Below are 19,360 nucleotides of genomic sequence, written 5' to 3'. Positions count from 1 at the left end.
CCCCAGTCAAAAGAGAAACTGTCAGCTTGGATAAAAAAAATATATGCAACTATATGCTATCTACAGGAGACATATTTTAGATTCAAAGATACAAATGGATTGAAAGTAAAATAATTGAAAAAGATATACTATGCAAATAGTAAACATAAGAAAGCAGAAGTGGCTATAGAAATATCAGAAAAAAATGAACATTAGATCAAAAATATTATGAGATAAAGAGGACCATTTTATACTGATAAAAGGGTCAATCCATCAGAACGATAGAACATTTATAAACATATGCATCTAAATAGAGCCCCAAAATACATGAAGCAAAAACTGACAAAACTGGAGGAAGAAATAAACAATTCAGCAATAATAGTTGGAGATTTCAATATCTCACTTTTAGTAGTGGATTAAAAAAAACTAGACAGAACATCAACAAGGAAACAGAAGACTTGAACAACACTATAAACCAAAAAGACCTAACAGACATCTATAGAATACTGCACCCTATGACAGCAAAATACACATTCTTCTCAACTGCACATGGAACATTCTCCAGGACAGATCATATGTTAGACCATAAAACAAGCCTCAATAAGTGAATAAGGATTGAAATCATACCAAGTATGTTTTCCAACCACTATGGAATCAAATAAGAAATAACAGAAAGAAATATAGGAAATCTACGTATATATGGAAATTAAACCACACACTCCTAAGTAACCACATATGTGAAAATTAAACAATACACTGGTTAATATGTAGTCTCTAAGACCCTAAGCATGAAAGGGTCAAATAAGAAATCACAAGGAATATGATAAAATACTTTGATATTAATGAAAATGAAAATATACTAGCACATATGGGATGCAGCTAAAGCAACACATAGAGGGAAATTTATAGCTGTAGACAACTATTTTGGGGGGGAAAAAAGATCTCAAATCAATAGCCTAAACTGTCACCTTATAACACCAGAAAAAGAAGAGCACATTAAAAATAAACCAAGAAGAAGGAAGAAAATAGTACATTGCAACAGAAATAGTGGAATCAAGAATAGAAAAAGAATTTTCTTTTTATGAAAAGTCTACAAGATTAATAAACTTTTAGTTAGACCGACTGAGACAAAAAAAAGACTCAAATTACTATAATTAGGAATGAAAGAAGGGATATTACTACCAGCCTTATATAAATCAAAAGAATTTTAAGGGAATACTAAAAAAAGTAAACGCCAACAAATTATATAACATAGATGAAACGGACAATTCCTAAAATGACTACCTTAACTGACTCAGAAAGAAATAGAAAATGTGAATGAACTTAAAACAAATAAAGAGATAGAATTAGCAATTTAAATCTTTCCACAAAGAAAAACCCAGGACCAGATGGCCTTACTGGCAAATTCTACTGAACACTTAAAGAAGAATTAATGCCAATCCTTATCTAACTCTTCCAAAAATAACAGAGGAGGGAACACATCTCAACTCATTCTATGAGGCTAGTATTAAATCCTGATACCAAAACCAGACAAAGACTACAAGAAAACTACAGACCAGAATCTCTTATGAATATCAATACAAAAATCCTCAACAAAATACTAGCCAACTAAATCCAGGAATGTATAAAGAGGATCATACACCATGACCAAGTGAGCTTTATCCCAGGAATACAAGAGTAGTTTAACATCTGGTCATCAATATAATTATTATATTAATAGAATAAAGAACACATACAAAATTGGATTGGAAGGAGAAATAAACTAGATGCAGAAGAGGAATTGGACAAAATCCAGCATACTTTGATAATAAAAGTATTCAACAAACCAGGAATACAAGGGAACTTCCTCAAGTTAATAAAGGGCATTTAGGGAAAACCCACAGCTAACACTATATTTAATGGGGAAAGACAGAAGAATTTTCCTCCAATATTAGGAAAAGGACATTTGAAGTAAGATGTCCATTCTTGCCATTTCTGTTCAACAGTGTACTGGAGGTATAAGCCAGAGTAATGAGGCAAGAAAGAAAGACAGCAAGAGGAAGAAAAATGAATGAATGAAATAAAGAAAGAAAGAGAATAAGAAAGAGAGAGAGAAAGGAGGAAGGGAGGGATGGATGGGAAAGGAAAAGAAATAATAGGCATCTAGATTGGAAAAGAAGAAATAAAACCATCTGTATTTACAGATGACATGATCTTATATACAGAAAACATCAAGGACTAAACAAAACAAAATAAAACAAAACTATTAAAATCAATAAATGAGTTCAGCAGTGCTACCAGGTGCAACATCAATATACAAAAACCAGTTGTATTTCTATACTCAAGTAATGAACTATGCAAAAATTAAATTAAGAAAACAATTCCAGGAGCACCTGGGTGGCTCAGTTAGTTAAGCATCTGCCTTCGGCTCAAGTCATGATCTCTGGGTCCTGGGATCGAGCCCTGGGTTGGGCTCTCTGCTCAGCAGGGAGCCTGCTTCTCCCTCTCTCTCTCCCTCTTCCCCTGCTTGTGCTTTCTCTCTCTCTCTCTCTCTCTCAAATAAATAAATAAAACCTTTTAAAAAAAGAAAACAATTCCATTTACAATAACAAAACTATGATATTAGGAATAAATTTAACAAAAGAAGTGCAAAACTTGTATACTGAAAACTACAAAACAACCATGAAAAAAATTAAAGAAGACCTAAATAAATGTAAAGACAGTCCATGTTCATAGATCAGAAGACTTAATATTGCTAAGCTGGCAATATTCCCCCCAAACGATCTACAGATTTAATGCAATCCTTATCAAAATCCCAGCTGAGTTCTTTGTAGAAATGGTCAAGCTGCTTGTGTAATTGAAATGGAATTACAAGGGATTCCAAATAGCCAAAACAATCTGGAAGACGACAAAGTAGGAAGACTCACACTTCACAGTTTTATAATTTACTACAAAGCAAGAGTAATCAAAACAGCATGGTACTGTCATAATGATAAACATACAGATCAATGGAATAGAACTGAGAGTCCGGAAATAAACCCATACATTTATGGTCTATTCACTTTGACAAAGGTGCCAAGACCACTCAATGGGGAAAGAACACTACTGTTTTCAACAAATGGAGCTGGGACAACTGGGTATCCACAACAAATTTGCACCTCTACCTCACATTAAATGTAACTGGGTATCCACAACAAAGTTGCACCTCTACCTCACATTAAATGTATAAAATTAACTCAAAATTGATTATAGACCTATGTATAAGAGCTAAATCTATAAAAATCCATAGAAGAGGGGCGCCTGGGTGGCTCAGTTGGTTAAGCGACTGCCTTCGGCTCAGGTCATGATCCTGGAGTCCCGGGATCGAGTCCCGCATCGGGCTCCCTGCTCAGCAGGGGGTCTGCTTCTCCCTCTGACCCTCCCCCCTCATGCTCTCTCTATCTCATTCTCTCTCTCAAATAAATACATAAAATCTTTAAAAACAAATTCACAGAAGAAACCATAGGTATAAATCTTCACGAGTTTGAATTAGACAATGGTTTCTTAGATATGCCCTATACACAAAAACAGATAAATTGGACTTCATCAAAATCATAAACATTTATGTCTTAAAGAACATTATTAGGAAAGTGAAAAGTCACCCCACCATATGGAAGAAAATACTTGCAAATCACATATCTGATAAAGGTCTAGTATTCAACATATATAAATAATGCTTACAATTCAACAATGAAATGACATAAACCTGATTAAAAATTTAGGAAAGAATCTCAATAGTCCTTTCAGCAAAGAAGATATACATCTCTAGCCAATAAGCACATGAAAATTACTCAACGTCATTTGTCATTAGAGAAACACAAACTGAAACTGCAATGAGATACCACTTCAAATCCGCTAGGATGGCTATAATAAAAAAAAGACAGATAATAGCAATTGCTGGTGAGGATGTGTAGAAACCGGAACCCTCATATATTGCTGGTGGGAAAAGTAAAATGGTTCAGCTGCTTTGGGAAATGGTTTGGCAATTCCTCAAAAGGTTAAACCTAGAGTTACCATATGACCCACAATTCCATTCTTAGGTATATTTCCAAGAGAAATGAAAATATATATCCACACGAAGAGTTGTGCATGAATGATTTTAGCAGCACTATGAATAATAACCAAGAAATGGAAACAATTCAAATGTCCATCAGCTGATAATGGATAAACAAAATGTGGTCTATCCATAGGATGGAATGTTATTCAGCCACAAAAAGGAATGAAATACTCATACATGCTACGACATGGATGGCCCTCGAAAACATTATGTTAAGTGAAAGAGGCCAGACACAAAAAGCCATATATTGTAGGATTCCATTTATATGAAGTGTTCAGAATAGGCAAATCCAGAGAGAGAGAAAGTAAATTAGCAGTCGCCAGGAGCAGGGGAATGCAAAATGGGAAGTGGCAGCTATCTGGTACAGAGTTTCTTTTGGAATGCTAAAACTCTTCTAATATTGACTTTGGTGATAGATGCACAACTCCATGGTGAATATATTCACCAATTTACCCATTTAAAGTGTACAGTTCAGTGGTTATATGTGGTGAATGTGTTCTATATGAATTCTATCTCAACAAAGCTGTTTTTTTAAAAAAGTAATGAGGGGGGATTTACCACTAACCCAATGGGAATAAAGATTTGGAGTTGAAATTAAATTGATTTAAAAATAAAAGATGCTCCAGACAATGGGATATTATTCGGCATTAGAAAAAAAATGAGCTGCAAAACCATGAAAAGGCATGGAGGAACCTTGAAATGCATAGTACTTAGTGAAAGAAGCCAATCTAAAAAGGCTTCATACCGTATGATTCCAACTATATAACATCCGGGAAAAGGAAAAACCAAAAGACAGTAAAAAAAAATCAGTGGTTGCTACAGGTTAGAGAGGAGGGAGGGATGAACAGGCAGAACACAGGATTTTTAGGGCAGTGAAAAGCCTCTGTATGATATTATAATGCCTCACTATACATTTGTCAAACTGATAGAATTTATAATACTAAGAGTGATCCCTAATGTAAACCATGGACTTTGGGGGATGTGGAGGCAGGAGGTCCATGGGAACTCGGTACTTTCTGCTCAGTTTTGCTGTGAACCTAAAAGTGCTCTAAAAAGAGTCTATCATTTAAAAAGAGAAAGCAAGAAAATAATAATAATAAATGTACTTCTTCTTATACTTCTGATTTTGTGGGTGGAGATTCATCTTCTCTGTACTCTTAATGGCTCCTCATTATCCCAAGCAGAAACTCCATTCCCCTTTAGCTTGATTTAAGAGAAGAACGAAACACCTACTCCACGTAAGAAATTGTTTAGTAGGGATGAGGGGAGGAGAATGGTAGCCTCACACACTAAAACTGATGCTTGGTTTAAGAGAATGGCAAGTAAATCAGTTGAGATATATTGTATTTTTCTGTACTTTTTTTATTTCCTTAAGTCATCTCTACACCCAACAGGGGGCTTGAACTCACGACCCTGAAGTCAAGAGTCACATGCTCTACCGACTGAGCCAGCCAGATGTCCCTGTATTTTTCTGTATTTTTCAAATCTGAAATTTGTGACTTATCTGTATTGTGCTAGTTTGACTGGGGCAATGATTATATTAAGCAAAAACCTGCAGAGGACACGTACCTAGAAAAAAAAAACATTTCTAAATGGTCTGATTCATTTCCCATCTTCCTTTTATTTCCCCAAACTCCCTTTGCTTCCTCCTCTTTCCTTCCATCAAAAGAAATAGAGTGATAACCCAATCCCTGGGATCAGAAAGGTGGCTGCCAATCATTATAAAGGGGGAAGAGACTCTGAGTGGGCAAGATGGATAAGAACAGACAAGGAAATTTAGGGATTTAATAAAAGGATATGATCTCAAACAAGGGGGTATCATTAAATTATTCCAAAGATATATAATAGATATCTGTTCATTTTTATGTCAACCTAAATTTAATCATCATTTAACAGTGGTACACAGTAAAAGCAATTTAGCATTATACTGCACCACACACACTCGAAAACAAAGGAGCCATAAACACAGCTTGAGTCCTCCCTCCCCTCCCAAGGATTTCAGCACTAAACCCGAGCAAAAGAAGATAAATGCTCAAAATCCCCATCGGGAATCTAGATATATCACATTGCCCTTTATTCATGAGTCTTCTATGAAGCCCACTGTGAGCAGCTAGCAAACTTGTGTGCTCAACTTGTCCTGCCTGGCTGGGAATCAAGTCACCTGAACATCTGGCAGAACATGATTTTCAGTAGCAGGGTTGGGCCAATGGAAGCAGAGGCCTACAACCACTCAGGCCAAATGAACCTGCTCAAGGCCACACCAAGCTGTGAGTGCAAAGATCAGTAGGAGCATCACGTCTTTAGGATGAACATGGAGTACCCAGATGAGCAGCCTCACCTCAAACAGCCACCCTAACATTAGGCAAAGAATCCAGAAATTCTGCTGCAACCCAACTGGTTTAGCTTCTTGACATGGCTTGTTGATAATTGTGCTGCCCGTCCCAGGCATAGGGTTTTTGCCACAGGAGCTCGGTAAATATTTATCGGTGCTGGTATGGCTAACGAGAGGACCACAGAGATGAACCACCCCATGTGAGGGAAGACTTAGAAAGAAGAGGCATAGGAGACAGATCGTGTTACATGTCAGACCTGATGGTGCTACTGTGCACCAGGCATTATTGCCAGTTTTCATAGTGGTTCTCAGAGGTTGGCTTTTTTTAAAAAGATTTTTTTTATTTATTTATTTGAGAGAGAGAGAGAGAGAGAGAGAGAGAGAGAGAGAGTGAGTGGTGGGGGGGGGCAGAAGGAGAGGGAGGTAGAGAGTCTCAAGCAGATTCTGTTCACAACCCCGAGATCATGACCTGAGCCGAAATCAAGAGTCGGAGGCTTAACTCACTGAGCCACCCAGGCATCCCCCCAGAGTTTGGCATTTGTATCCCCATTCTACAGATAAAGCAGTGAAGTTTCAGGGAGAAGAAGATGCACTATGGCCAGGGTCACTAAGATAAAGAATGGCTGAGCAGAGATTTACATCTTAACCCTTGAAGCCCATGTTCTTTCTACTACACAACCTTTTCTTACTCTGCTCCTTGCAACACCAAGCTGACCCATTCCTGTGCAGGGTATTGACTCTGCTTTCCATCTCAAGAGCTTAGCTCTTAAAAATCTCTTATGGTGCTATTAAAAATGGATGTTCATTGTAATTTATTGTTCCTGGTATCTCGAGGACTCTTTGGTCAATGATAACCAGAGCCAAGACAATTCTGAATGGGGCTTTTCACAGCAGAGCAGTTTGAGTTATGCATTAATTTTGTTGCAATCAATGGATTACAGATTCAGAAGAAATGGTCGGGGAGGAAACAGACTTTAAAACTTGATAAACACAGATGTGTGAGGGAAATGTTTCCACCAGTGTGTCTTCTTCCACCCTCTGTGATCTGGAGCTTGTTAACATCCTTTTCATACTGGAAGGAGATGTAACATGTCTTCTATACCTTCTTTCTGTCAAGTTTGATTATGCCAATTTATCACAATTATTGCTTTATTTTTAATCAGAGTAAGGACACTAATTGAGTGTCTTCTTTTGTGTAGAGTACTTTATGTCTAGGAAACTTGTGAAGATACTGTTCAAAGGTGATTTGAAGTGTTCATAATTGTAAAAAAAAAAAATCTACTAGAAGTTTGCTACAGTGAAGAAGACCATTCATTTACATGAAGAATTTAAGGCGAATGGGACATTGGAGTAAATCAGAAACAGTTATCACAGAACTCCTTCCATGTTTGAAAAGGGATCATTGCAGGGTTTTAATGCAGAATAAGAAAACCACAGCGCTTGGTATTTTTCACTATTCTTTGGATTTCTGATCTGAAAGGGGGGAAATGGAGGCGCCATATATTTTTTAAAGTATATTTTCAACCTAAGCTCATCAAGAACGGATTTTTTTTTAAGAAAAGATAAAAAATGGAATAGCCCTTGATCCTGGGGGAAGTCTGAGCTCCAAGCAGATTTAGAAAAATCTAATTAGGATTAACACGAGTATGAGGAAGAGCAGAGAAGAAAAAGCTAAGCCCATTGGAAGTTTCCATGCTATTCTCAAGGCCACGTGGAGGAAACATGAAGAATTAGAACTGAGCGAGCAGGCAGGGATGTGAGCCCCTTAGCAACGTCCTAGCTCTCCCTCCTGCCACACTTCCACCGAGTCAGCCAGCACCCTCTTGCAGCAGGAGCCAGGCTCCGTCTACATAGTCTGAGACTGGGTCTGGTCCCGGGCAAGAGGTGAGCCTCGGGAGCCCTGGCAGTGGAGAGAGCCACTGAAGCAGCCTTGTGGCTGGCACCCACTTTCAACTCTCCCTGCCTCCGTTCTTTAACCTGGAAAATAGCCCTGAGAATTCCTTCCTAATCCAGATTGTCGTATGCATCAAATGTGTCTGTTCATGTAAAGAGCTTAGAACTGTGTGTGGCACATGGCAAGTGCTCCGTGATCACACTCATGGTCACGATCTTCTTTACTGCACAGACTAACTCACTTTTCCCAGGCCACTTCCTGGGGCCGCACAAGGCGGAGACCCCACATCCCTATTCTGATTCCTGGCCTGATGTTATTTTGCACAGTGGGCAATTGTAGAAGCATGAAAAGGTCCCACATACACTTAAATATTTCCCCTCTACCTGCGCCACAGGGACTAAGATCTCCGCCCTTGATAACCTTTTTGAAGTGTTTTCTGATGATATATAATTTTGCTAAGTGAAGTGAGTTTACTTCTCAAGAGAGGGAACACATTAGAGAATCAGCAGAAGCAGAAATGTGCTTCCCAGGATGACAGAACCATGATTAAACACCATTTTCAACCAACTACAGGGCCTAAATGAACAAGACACCAAGCAAGGTACAATTGTGAAGGAGAGGGACAAGGGACAGGCTTAGAACAGATGCTGGTGTGGGCGGCCAGGAAAAAAAAGTACAAAAAGTCTTTCTAAAGAGTTTAGAGGGAGTCCTTCACAAATAACCATGCTCTTGGGTTTCATCCCATGAACCTGAACCTCAAACTTCGATCTGATTATTCATAATTTTCTAGAAGCATAAGAGAAACGCACACCCAGATCTCAGAAATATGTGTATGTTGATGAATTGATTTCCATGCCAAATCAAAGTCCCCTTGAGCTTGAGTTTATGAGATTTCATGATAAAAATAATTCAGAGTGTGGGCTTGAGTTAGAGAAAGAGGAGTTCATCTATTAACTACATAAGAATACCAAGAACAACTTTCAAAAATCATACATATAATTTTTTTCTTTAAAAAAAAAAAGACAGCACATTAACTTCAAGCAGTGCTCGGGCTGCATATTTTATGAGGTTTATTTGTACTGCATATCTTTGATGGGCTCTATTTGTGGCTGAAAGTACAAACATACTGATTACAATCACTCTTTCCTACATTTAGGAACAAAATTAATTATCTGCAAAAAGCAGCAAGGCTTAGATAGATTCTCAGTCAGTAAATGATAATAGACAGCGCCCAAATATAATGACTCCATTTCCTACTTTATCTGTTTCAGGCATTCTGAGTGGAACGAAAAAAGGAAAAATTAATTCGCTTTCTGAATATTCTTCCGAAAGGATTTGAACTGGGTAATAAGAAGACAGCATCAACCCCCCTGCACACCCCCACCCCCATATGAAATATGAAAGCACCCTTGCTGGGTTATACCCTTCCCAAAGGGACATTTTTTTTGTCTTCTAGCTTCCAGAATTTGCTTTTGTTTGTTTCTGTTTTACTTTATAAAGTAATTTATTTGAATGATATGGTTAATATTTATACAAGTATTGTTTTACTAGCTGTTTTATAATGTGCTTATACATTGCTGTATTTGAAGTGCTTTATATATTAACTCCACAGCGTTTTATTTTATGAAATCTTTTTTTTACAATGTTATTGAGGCGTATTTTTGGATTCGTACAATTCTCCCATGCCAAGTGTACGATTTAATGATTTTTATTAAATTGACTTAAGTTGTGCCACCATCGCCACAGACCAGTTTTAGAACATTCCATCACCCCAATAAGATCCTTCATGCCCCTTCCAGCATTGCTTGGGAGAAGTCTGATGAATTCTGAGCCCCATTCCCCAAAGGGACATTTTAAAAGGACATTAAGAAGTCTGTACTTTCACCAAAACAGAGGTTAGTTGTCTTCCCCTATTAGCATTCCCCCCCCACACAAAGAAAGGAGCAGTGAACTGTGAGCCCCAGTCTATGCCCAGTATCAGCACTCAGAAAATTGTGCCAGCTGTGGGTCATGCAGTTTTGTAGTTTACCTTCCAAAAGCGGCAATGTGCTAGAAGAAATCTGCCCCAAAGTCCGTCGTCTTTGCCCTTTTTGTGACGCACTTGATCATGGCAAGTTTATAACCGCCCCCACCCGAGGAAATTGCTGTGCTGCAGGGTAACTTCATTTCAACGTGCTTCTGTGGTGTTCAAATAGGTTTTCAATTTTCCGGGTGGGGGCGGGGAGACTGCCTGCTCCAAAACAGTCCCAGTAGAAAGCACTTGTCGCCGGAGACCTGAGCAAGGTAGCAGAATGCCCAGGCGCCAGGGGGCAAGAGAGCCAAGGTCACCAGTGGTGCTACTGTGCCTGAATGGTGTCATGCTCCCCTTGCCGAGAGGAACCTTATTCCAGGTACGGGGAGGGGAATCGCGCGTGTACATGACTCCAGGTTTCCTGGGGATGCTTCAGTGTGTGATGGAGACAGCAAGCATGCAGGGGCTTGCCTGCCCTCCCCAGGGTCAAGGCTGCTCTCACTGTGCTCCCATGCCCTGGCCACTCAACACAGAAGAATCATTTCGGACTCCCCTCACGGCTAATGGTGGGGGCACAGAGATTCTTGGAAGATCCAGTCATGGGGTGATCTTTGTGGACTTTTGCCCAAGTTTGGGGGATCCTGTGTTGTTGGCCAATTTTCCATGGGTCTCCTGGGTTTCTGCCTGTCGTGGACACATAGGCACTTTCTCCCCACGCTCTTTTTCCAGTACCCTTGAAGAGTGGACAGCCTTGGAAGACAGAGACAGTGCCTACCTTCAGAGAGAAGAGCAGGCAGGCTCACTACCTGTTGTCAAAGATTTGAGTTCCAGAAACTCAAGGCTCTGCTCCTGTAATGCAGCTCACTGGGGGTGCGGTAGCCATCTGGCCCCGTTTGCCTTACCCCATGGGAATCGGGGCTCGGGGGTCTGGCACAGATGCAGATGCTCTGGCTACCACTGCTGTGAGAAATAAACTGTCCCTCATCTCTGAGCCAGGGAGTCTCGTGTCTTTAACCAGCATCCATGAAACTGTGTGGCCAACGAACGTGTTAGCTTGTAATTAGGGTACAGATCTCTGATCTTTCACAGTTCCTGAGGACATGGTCTTGTGACATCAGTCCACAGACCACAGAAAGAAAAAACTTATTTCTAAAGATTCAGAACACAGAGGACAACTGGTAATCACGCTGCCACTTCTTGCCAAGGTAAAGGTGAGTAATTCTAGATTCGTGAAGGGCCCGCCTAATTTCCTAATATGAGCCATAATATATATAATTTCAGGATGAAGCATGTATAAAAGCTTCCCCAGTGTGACCACCGTTTGAAACGCGCCCTGAAATTAACATTTAGTGCCTAAAAGTGGTACCAATTTTTTCCTTTGTACGTTTCTCTTCAATAAGTAGGTAATCTATGTTTAAAAACTATGTATTTCCCCCCATGGGACCCACTAAAGCTATTTTTATTGTGAGTGAAGAAAGAATGGCAGCCTATAAACATTTTTGTCTTTCCAGAAATGGACCTCATGCAAATGATGCTGCTTACCACAGTTCTAGATGCTGACCGGCGGACACTAATTAGGTAGTGAGTCATTTACTTGTTTTTATCCCTTTGAAACCACTTTGTACTGAAAACAGCTTGTATGAATTCAGACAAGGTATCTCTATCGGAGACTAAAAAATGAAAGTCCAAAGTGATAGCACAAGGAGAGAAACACTGACATTCTGACATTCTAACCTCAGCCTTCAAAGCAGAGATGAAGGGAGGGCTCATCTTGGAAATTCTGATGAGTTACAGTCACTCACACAGAGAGCAAAATATAAGAATTCGATAGAGTGAATTATTGTTGAGGATCAACAGAGAATCTTCCCCAGAGCTTCCTAGCACACATAAATACTGACTTCGCTGCAGGTATCTTCAGAAATTCTAGCAAAGGAAATGGATGTACTTGGATACCGGAGTAGGTTAGGTTCTCAGTACTCAATGTTCCTGCTGAGGAAACTCCATAATGGAGACCCGGATGTACCAGGAAGGGGCAGAATCAAAGGCAAATGCATTAAAAACCATCTGTTGGTCTAATGGGCAGATTCCAAACATTGCCATGGAAAAATAAGCTATTCCTCACCACTGGCACTGCTCACGTAGATTCTAGGCAAAGTCATTTCAATGCGTGACTGGCTCTTTGATCACCTGCACAAACAGTCCTCATTCCCCAAGCAACTTCTCTGTGCCTTTAAGTGTTATGAAGACTAAAAATCTCGTGTCTTTTGGTCCTTCATTGGGAAAAACCATAGCAAGAGTCTCCAAGGAGGGAGAATGAATTCAAACCCTGATTGTGCAGCTGGAAAAACAGCGGAGAGTAAGACAGGATATTAAACAAGATGGTAAACACCGAGTTAGCCTCTGTTCAGGGAATGGAGATTCTGGTGAAGACAGAGGTGAAGTATTTGAGAGAGCCATAGAGTGATGGTTAAAAGCATGAGCTTTGGAGTCCAACAGGTCTGGCTTTAGGTGTTAGCTTGGCTACCTGCTAGCCAAGTGACCCCTGAGCACGGCGACATGGTCACGGTCATCTTTCTACCACTCCTTGTGGCTCCTGGTGTCTATCGTGGTGCTTCTGCAATGAGCACTCATTAATGTTCCCTGAAATCAGTCCTATTTCAGATCATGCTAAAATAAATATCACAGCGAGGAAAGACCGGGAGGAGTGGTGGTAGGAAAGGTTGCAATTTTGCCCACCGTTCAGTGAAGCATATAACAAGCCAAGGTAATGAACTTGTGGGAGAGGAGGAACTAATGCCGAGAAACTCTGAGATGAATCAATAAAGAAAGTACATGAGTACAAATGGGAAACTGACAGGGCAAACAGCCGCATGAGGATATGTGAGCAACGACTGTGGGGGGTACAGGAAGTAAATGAAATCAGAGAGACTTTTGGGAAACTTTCTGGGAGAGCAGTAAACATCCAAACTGTTGCTTATTAATCATTTAATCAATGGGTAGGAAACGCACAGTGGTTATGCCTCTAATCCATACACTGGTATGTGGTGATGACAATCAAAATGGTTTCCAAATAAAAACAATTGCATTTTTAAAAGAAGGCTGTCGCCTTTGACAATGGGGCTGTGGTGCGACAACAATGTTGAAAACACACGTACTAATGACTGTACATATTTGTATTTGCTTCAAGGTGTAAGACGTGGAATTCAATAATGTGCTGATAAATTTAACAGTGATGCTCTCACCCAAATACTATTAAAAACCTGCTCAGTACTCACTTGGGGCCATGATATTTAACCTAGTTCACAAATGTAGATAAAGAGTCAAGATGGATCTATTTACAGTCCCATCATTTAAACCTTCTTGGACATCTCAGCACAAATTTTCTCTCCTTCCCTTTCTTTCCTCCCTCTTCTTTCTCAATCTCGCTCAGTCTCTGTGCCTCTCTGTCTCTCTCACACACACGTGCACACACACACACATTTTCACACAATATTTTAGTCACCTCTTTGGACAAACATGACATGAAATGTCCTGGCACTTAAAAAATAAGTTTAAGGGGCACCTCGGTGGCTCAGTTGGTTAAGTGGCTGCCTTCGGCTCCGGTCATGATCCCAAGGTCCTGGGATCGAGCCCCATGTCGGGCTCCCTGCTCAGCGGGGAGCCTGCTTCTCTCTCTCCCTCTGCCTGCCTCTCTGCCTACTTGTGCTCTATCTCTCTGTCAAAAAACTAAATAAAATCTAAGAAAAAATAAGTTTAAGAAGAACTCATTGTCCATTTGGCACTTAGAAAAATGTAGCAGAAAACGTACTAGACCGGGTTTAAGCGAGCACCTGCCATGTGCCTTGAACTCTGCCAGGTACTTTGTACCTATCATTTCAATTCATTTCCATATATCAATCCCATTTTATAGATGAGAAATTAGAGATCCTAGCATTGCCATTAACTGTCATTCACTCCCAATCTCTGGGCCTTACCTTATCTTCAAAACAAGGTGGCTGGATTTGTTCCCAAAGGAGTATCAGAATCAATTGAGGGTACTTTTAAACTGACAAATTCTATGGCTAATTCTCCAGCTTCTCCACAGACCTGTGGTATCAGAAGCCCCGGGGTTAGACTTCAGGAGTCTGTTTAACATGTTCCACGGGGGATAGCAATGATGAGCCCAGTTTAGGAACCAGATGTTTACCACCTCCAGGAGAGCTGCCAGTGAGGAACACCCCCGACATTCACTCGCATGCCTCCACTGGGTAGGTGGAAGAAGTGAAAACTATCTTAGGGAAAATGAAAGCACTAACAGGCTGTACTTACAAAACTTTAATAGTGCCTGGTTCACTTAGAAGACCAAAATGTCCTTCATAATCTGGGGAAGATAGAAGCCACCAAAGCAAGGAGCAAAGTCCCGGTATGGCAGGACTTACGGCATGGCATATAGCTGGCTAAAAAGGTGGTCTCATCAGAACTCAGAAAGAGCATATTTTCAAAGAGGTCTCTCACCACAACTTAACCTCAAACAGGACGGACTGGCAGGATTTTACATTTTATCACAACAGGAAGGTGAGGGTGCTACAGCAGAACCTCATTAATGCTTTAGTTTTAAATCAGCTTTCGCTCTGGGGCATTCTGTGGGGTTGTTAACATGAATAGACTTCTGCAGTCTCCCCAACCCTCACTTCCCCTCACCACCCCCATAAATGGCCCAGCCCCCTTCTGGCCTGTACAGAGTATGGGCTGGATCACACCTGGCCAATGATTCCCCCACCCCCACCATTTGGGATATATTACTTAGAGTTGGTGGTCATAAAACAGTAACAAGGCAGAGTTTACATATGCTTTCTGTTCTAGTTCAGGCATTCCCTGGGGAAGGCAGACTTCACGCTCTCATAACCAGCTGGGAGCTGGGAGCAATCAGGCCCTTAATGGCCAAAACAGAAAGGGACTGCATCACTGAGCACCTCTTGACAGCCAAGGCCTTTCTTCCTGAATGATAATGACATGAAATGTACGCCCTCTTGCATGAGCGTGCATGTGGGCACATGCGCACATGCGTGCACGCACATGCACACACACACACGTATGCACCTAAAATATAGCAGGTCTGGCACCCTGAAATAGCTATCCAATTTAAGTTCATGATGTCTTTGCAAAATCCTAATGGAGCTTTTAGAATGAAAGTGGGGAGTCTAATGGGAGACAGACCAGCATGGTAGTTAAGAGAAGCACCAGACTGAAGCCGCAGAAGACCTTGGATTCTAGTCTTTTGGGCTCTTCCATTAATTATATAACTTTGGGCAAGCCTCCCTGAACTGTATTTCTTCATTTGTAGATCAATGGGATTGGACTAGCTAATCTCTCATGGCCCTTCCAACATTCACATTATGGTGAAATGTCCACTATGGTGAAATTTATTCAGCTACACATCTGTCTGTCAACTAGACTGACCTTTGTAAGACTCAAGAACTATGTCTTGGGTAACTATGAATACCCAGCACCTGGCAAAGTGCCATGAACAAAGCAGATGCTTAATAAATGTTTACTAAATAAGCCTTTACACCTAGAGCCCCATCAAAACAGTGCCCTTAACCCCTTACCAGTTCCCCACCCTATTTTTTGTGTTTAGAAGCACCAGAGGAGAACACATGTTTTCAAGATTCATTATGTTGCCGTGAAGTGACCAATATCAGAGGCAACATTTAAACATCCCCATACCCTGTCTTTAATATTGTCTCCTCATTTTCCCTCTCATTAAAGACACCTCCACACCCCTGGCACCCTTGCTTTGTGTCTGACACATAGTGGGCCCTCAATCACTATCAGGTGGGGGAACTCACAAACACATCGACTTCTCATTTTTCTAGTTCCATGAGATTTACTTTTGTAGAAGTCCCCAGAATCTGGCCTCAAATTATAAAGCAGTCAAGGGAATAATTAGCCACTGAAGAACACTATCGTTAGATAGGACATTTCTGTTCATTTTACTATAAAATATTTTCTCAGTAAATGTGTTTTAAATGGCTAACATTGTGAATGGGGCAATTAGAACAGCTCCGTGAGTAGCCATGCTGCCGCTTGCACCATTTCTATCCTCCTTCCTAATTTAACTCACCAAAGAAACCAATTACCCCCATCGCTTTGTATTTCCCGAGTTTAAAGCCAGACTAAATGGCCCAATCTGCCCTCCACATTCCGGGTAAGCAATGGCTCTGAGTACACAGCAGTTGCACTGTGTAAACGCTAAGAGTCTGTGTCAACCAAGCCAGCCCAGCCTGGGTCTGAATCACAGATTCCCCCACCTCCACTTAACAGCTTTGAGACCTTGCACAAGGTATTGAACCTCTTTAAGCTTCATTTCCCCCTGTGTAAAATGGGGACATTATTAGGACCTATCTTGTGGACTGCTGTGAAATAATATGTGAACTGGCCAGCAGAGCACCTGGAATGTGGCTGGAGCTCAACAACGGTAGTGTAGTATATGATTTTGCCACCTCTGTCTACAAAGCTGGCAGCATTCAGGGATCAGTCACGACCACCTTCATGGGATCTGCTGGTAGCTCTTTGTCGTGGGTTCTGCTCTGCGCTGGAAAGTGGGTGTTTCCTGTGGTTCTGAATGTGTGCACTCTAGCTCAGCAGGTGCAGTGTGGCTGAAACCAAGCCAACTGCTGCCCCATTAACAGAACTGTCCTGCCCCCATCACAAAGCCCATCAGGGGTAGACTGGTATAACCAAGGCTGCGAAAACAACAGCTGGAGCACGCAGATGCTTTGCCTCACCTCTGTTCTTGTGTAGGTTGAGTTAGTGGGTTCTGGCTGGGCCTCCTGTGTTTAAAGGCACTACCCAAAAGGGTAATGTGATATACGCGATTAAGAGCATGAGCGTGAAATCACAATCAGAAAAACTGGTGATAACATAATTAAAGGGAAACCTGATCCATTTCTGGATCATGGCTCTTCCACTAACTAAAGCTGGGTGCCCCGGGGTGAGTTAGTTTCACTGAGCTTCAGTTTCCTCATTTATGAAATGGAGATAATTATACCCACCTCACAGTGTTGTCAGGAGGATTACAATGACTAACAACAATGGGAATGATAGCTAATATTTACTGAAGACTTACCATGGACCACACACATGCCAAATGCTTTAACACATGTTATTCCCTATGAAGAAGATATTCTTTTTAGCCTTATTTTATGAATCAGCAATATGAGGCTCATAAAGATAAGATGATTCACCCAAGGTCTCACAGCAGTTAAGTAGGTGGAGCTAAAATTCAAGCCAGGCATTATGACTCCATAGCCTGTGGTCTTTTTTTTTTTTTTTTGGAAGATTTCTTTATTTATCTTAAAGAGAGGGGAGGAGACAGAGAGAGAGAGAGCTTGCACAAGCAGAACGAGGGGCAGAGGGAGAGAATCTCAAGCAGACTCCCTGCTGAGATCAGGTTCCCAATGCAGGACTTGATCCCATGACCCATGAGATCATGACTTGAGCCAAAATCAAGAGTCAGACCCTTATCCAACTGAGCCACCCAGGCGCCCCATCCATAGTCTGTGGTCTTAATGTGCTGCCTAGCTCCATGAGATCATTCAGTCCCTCTACCATCTCTGCCTACCCCCTGATCTTACCCTCACTTCTCTCTCTCAGCACCCGATGCTGGCCAGACTGCCCCACCTCAACAGGACCCAATTCCTTAGAAAACTGCAGACCAGTACTCACCGTGGTGGTCAGCTTTCCTCCGTTCTTCTGGACATATTGGATGGAGTCGTGAATTGTCGAAAAGAGACCAAGCAAGACATTCTCCATGTCATAGATCCTGTACATGCCATTCACCAGTTCTTCCAGAGACAGAATGTATTCTCTCCAGTACTTGTCAATCTCCACCACACCTGCCATACAGCCTTGCATGACCACGTTGCAGTAGCCACCACAAGGCTTGACCATCATCAGTCCCTGGCAGTAGGAGCAGTACCACATTCTGGTGAGCATTCGGCCACAGTCTTTACTGAACTTCAGGTGATCAGTTGTGTTGATCACCTCAATTCCGAGATTCAGGGCCTGGAGGAAGATCCTAGTGACCTGCAGTGACTTGGAAACCTGGGTCATGATAAGCTTGGGGAAATTCCCAAATACTTTCAGGTCACGCCTTGCCCCTCGGAGGCACTCATTGATGTCTAAGGCCGACTCAGGCAGGCCAGGGTTCATGAGCTGGGTGTAGATGACAGGAAACAGGCTGTCAAACAATTCATTGACCATGTCATCCACGTTGATGTCAGAGCCCAGGATGTAGAGAGACACGTCGGTGAAAAATTCACCCACAAACTCAAAAGCTTGTGGGGTCAGGCTCGGATAGTTGTTCTTGAACATGGCGTTGGTGTAGTTCTTGGCATGGCGAACAACAATTTCAAAGGCCTCTGCAAAATAAGAGATACAGAAATGCCCAGAGATTAAAGCTTGAAAACACAGGGTGCAACTGAATTTGAGATTTCTCTATTGCTGTGGTGATTAAAGTCCCATTTGCCTTAAATAATTGACTCATATTCATTTCCAGCATTACCTCTACTCCTGCGGTTGTTTGCTCCTATAAATCAATTTTCCTTTCTGAACATGAAGTCCAAACCCTGATGTGCACATAAATTCTTAAACACACAAATTGTATTTCAAATGACAAAAGCCAGGATTCGGTTAACATTTCGGCCTCTCACGAGAATATCGATTAAAAATTGCCTAAATGAGAAGTTATTTCTCTTTCTCTCATTGATTTATTCAGTTAAAAAGAAAATGTATTTCAAGACATTTCATTTTTAGACAGAGATAAATATTTGGCAACAAACCATATACTACCATATAAATTCACATAACAGTTTTAAGCCCGTTCAGCCCCAGAGGAGAGGCAAGGTCTTAGCCGAGTATAAAAACTATCACGAATTTAATCATTTTTGGTAGATTTTCTCAAGATAACTTTAAAGGGAGCTCTCTGACAGATTGTCAGACCTGAAAATGAAATGTATCCCCCAAATGGGTATCTGAATGGAAAAAAAAAAAAACAATCCATGCACTTATCTATACATTTGATATTGC

At 41.1% G+C, this 19,360-nt stretch overlaps 1 protein-coding gene and 1 long non-coding RNA gene across 2 annotated transcripts in view; one reads left to right on the top strand and one right to left on the bottom strand.

Annotated features, from left to right (window-relative positions):
* Positions 1 to 19,360, bottom strand: part of GPC3 (glypican 3) — a 403,812-nt gene that overhangs the window by 171,619 nt on the left and 212,833 nt on the right. Inside the window, exon 3 of the mRNA XM_025852524.2 lies at positions 17,999 to 18,693. Coding sequence (XP_025708309.1) covers positions 17,999 to 18,693 — 695 coding nt within the window. The remainder of the gene's footprint in view (positions 1 to 17,998; positions 18,694 to 19,360) is intronic.
* Positions 10,534 to 18,059, top strand: LOC141370361 (uncharacterized). Its single transcript, XR_012374343.1, has 3 exons — positions 10,534 to 10,670; positions 11,803 to 11,869; positions 17,927 to 18,059. It is a non-coding gene; the product is annotated as an uncharacterized lncRNA (long non-coding RNA).

The sequence above is a fragment of the Callorhinus ursinus genome, unplaced genomic scaffold (assembly GCF_003265705.2).
Source record: "Callorhinus ursinus isolate GAN/ISIS: 27379988/994484 unplaced genomic scaffold, GSC_fseal_2.0 scaffold33, whole genome shotgun sequence".
Classification (NCBI taxonomy): domain Eukaryota; kingdom Metazoa; phylum Chordata; class Mammalia; order Carnivora; family Otariidae; genus Callorhinus; species Callorhinus ursinus.
The sequence above is the reverse complement of the archived record's forward strand: the minus strand, read 5'-3'. Positions and strand labels throughout refer to the sequence as shown.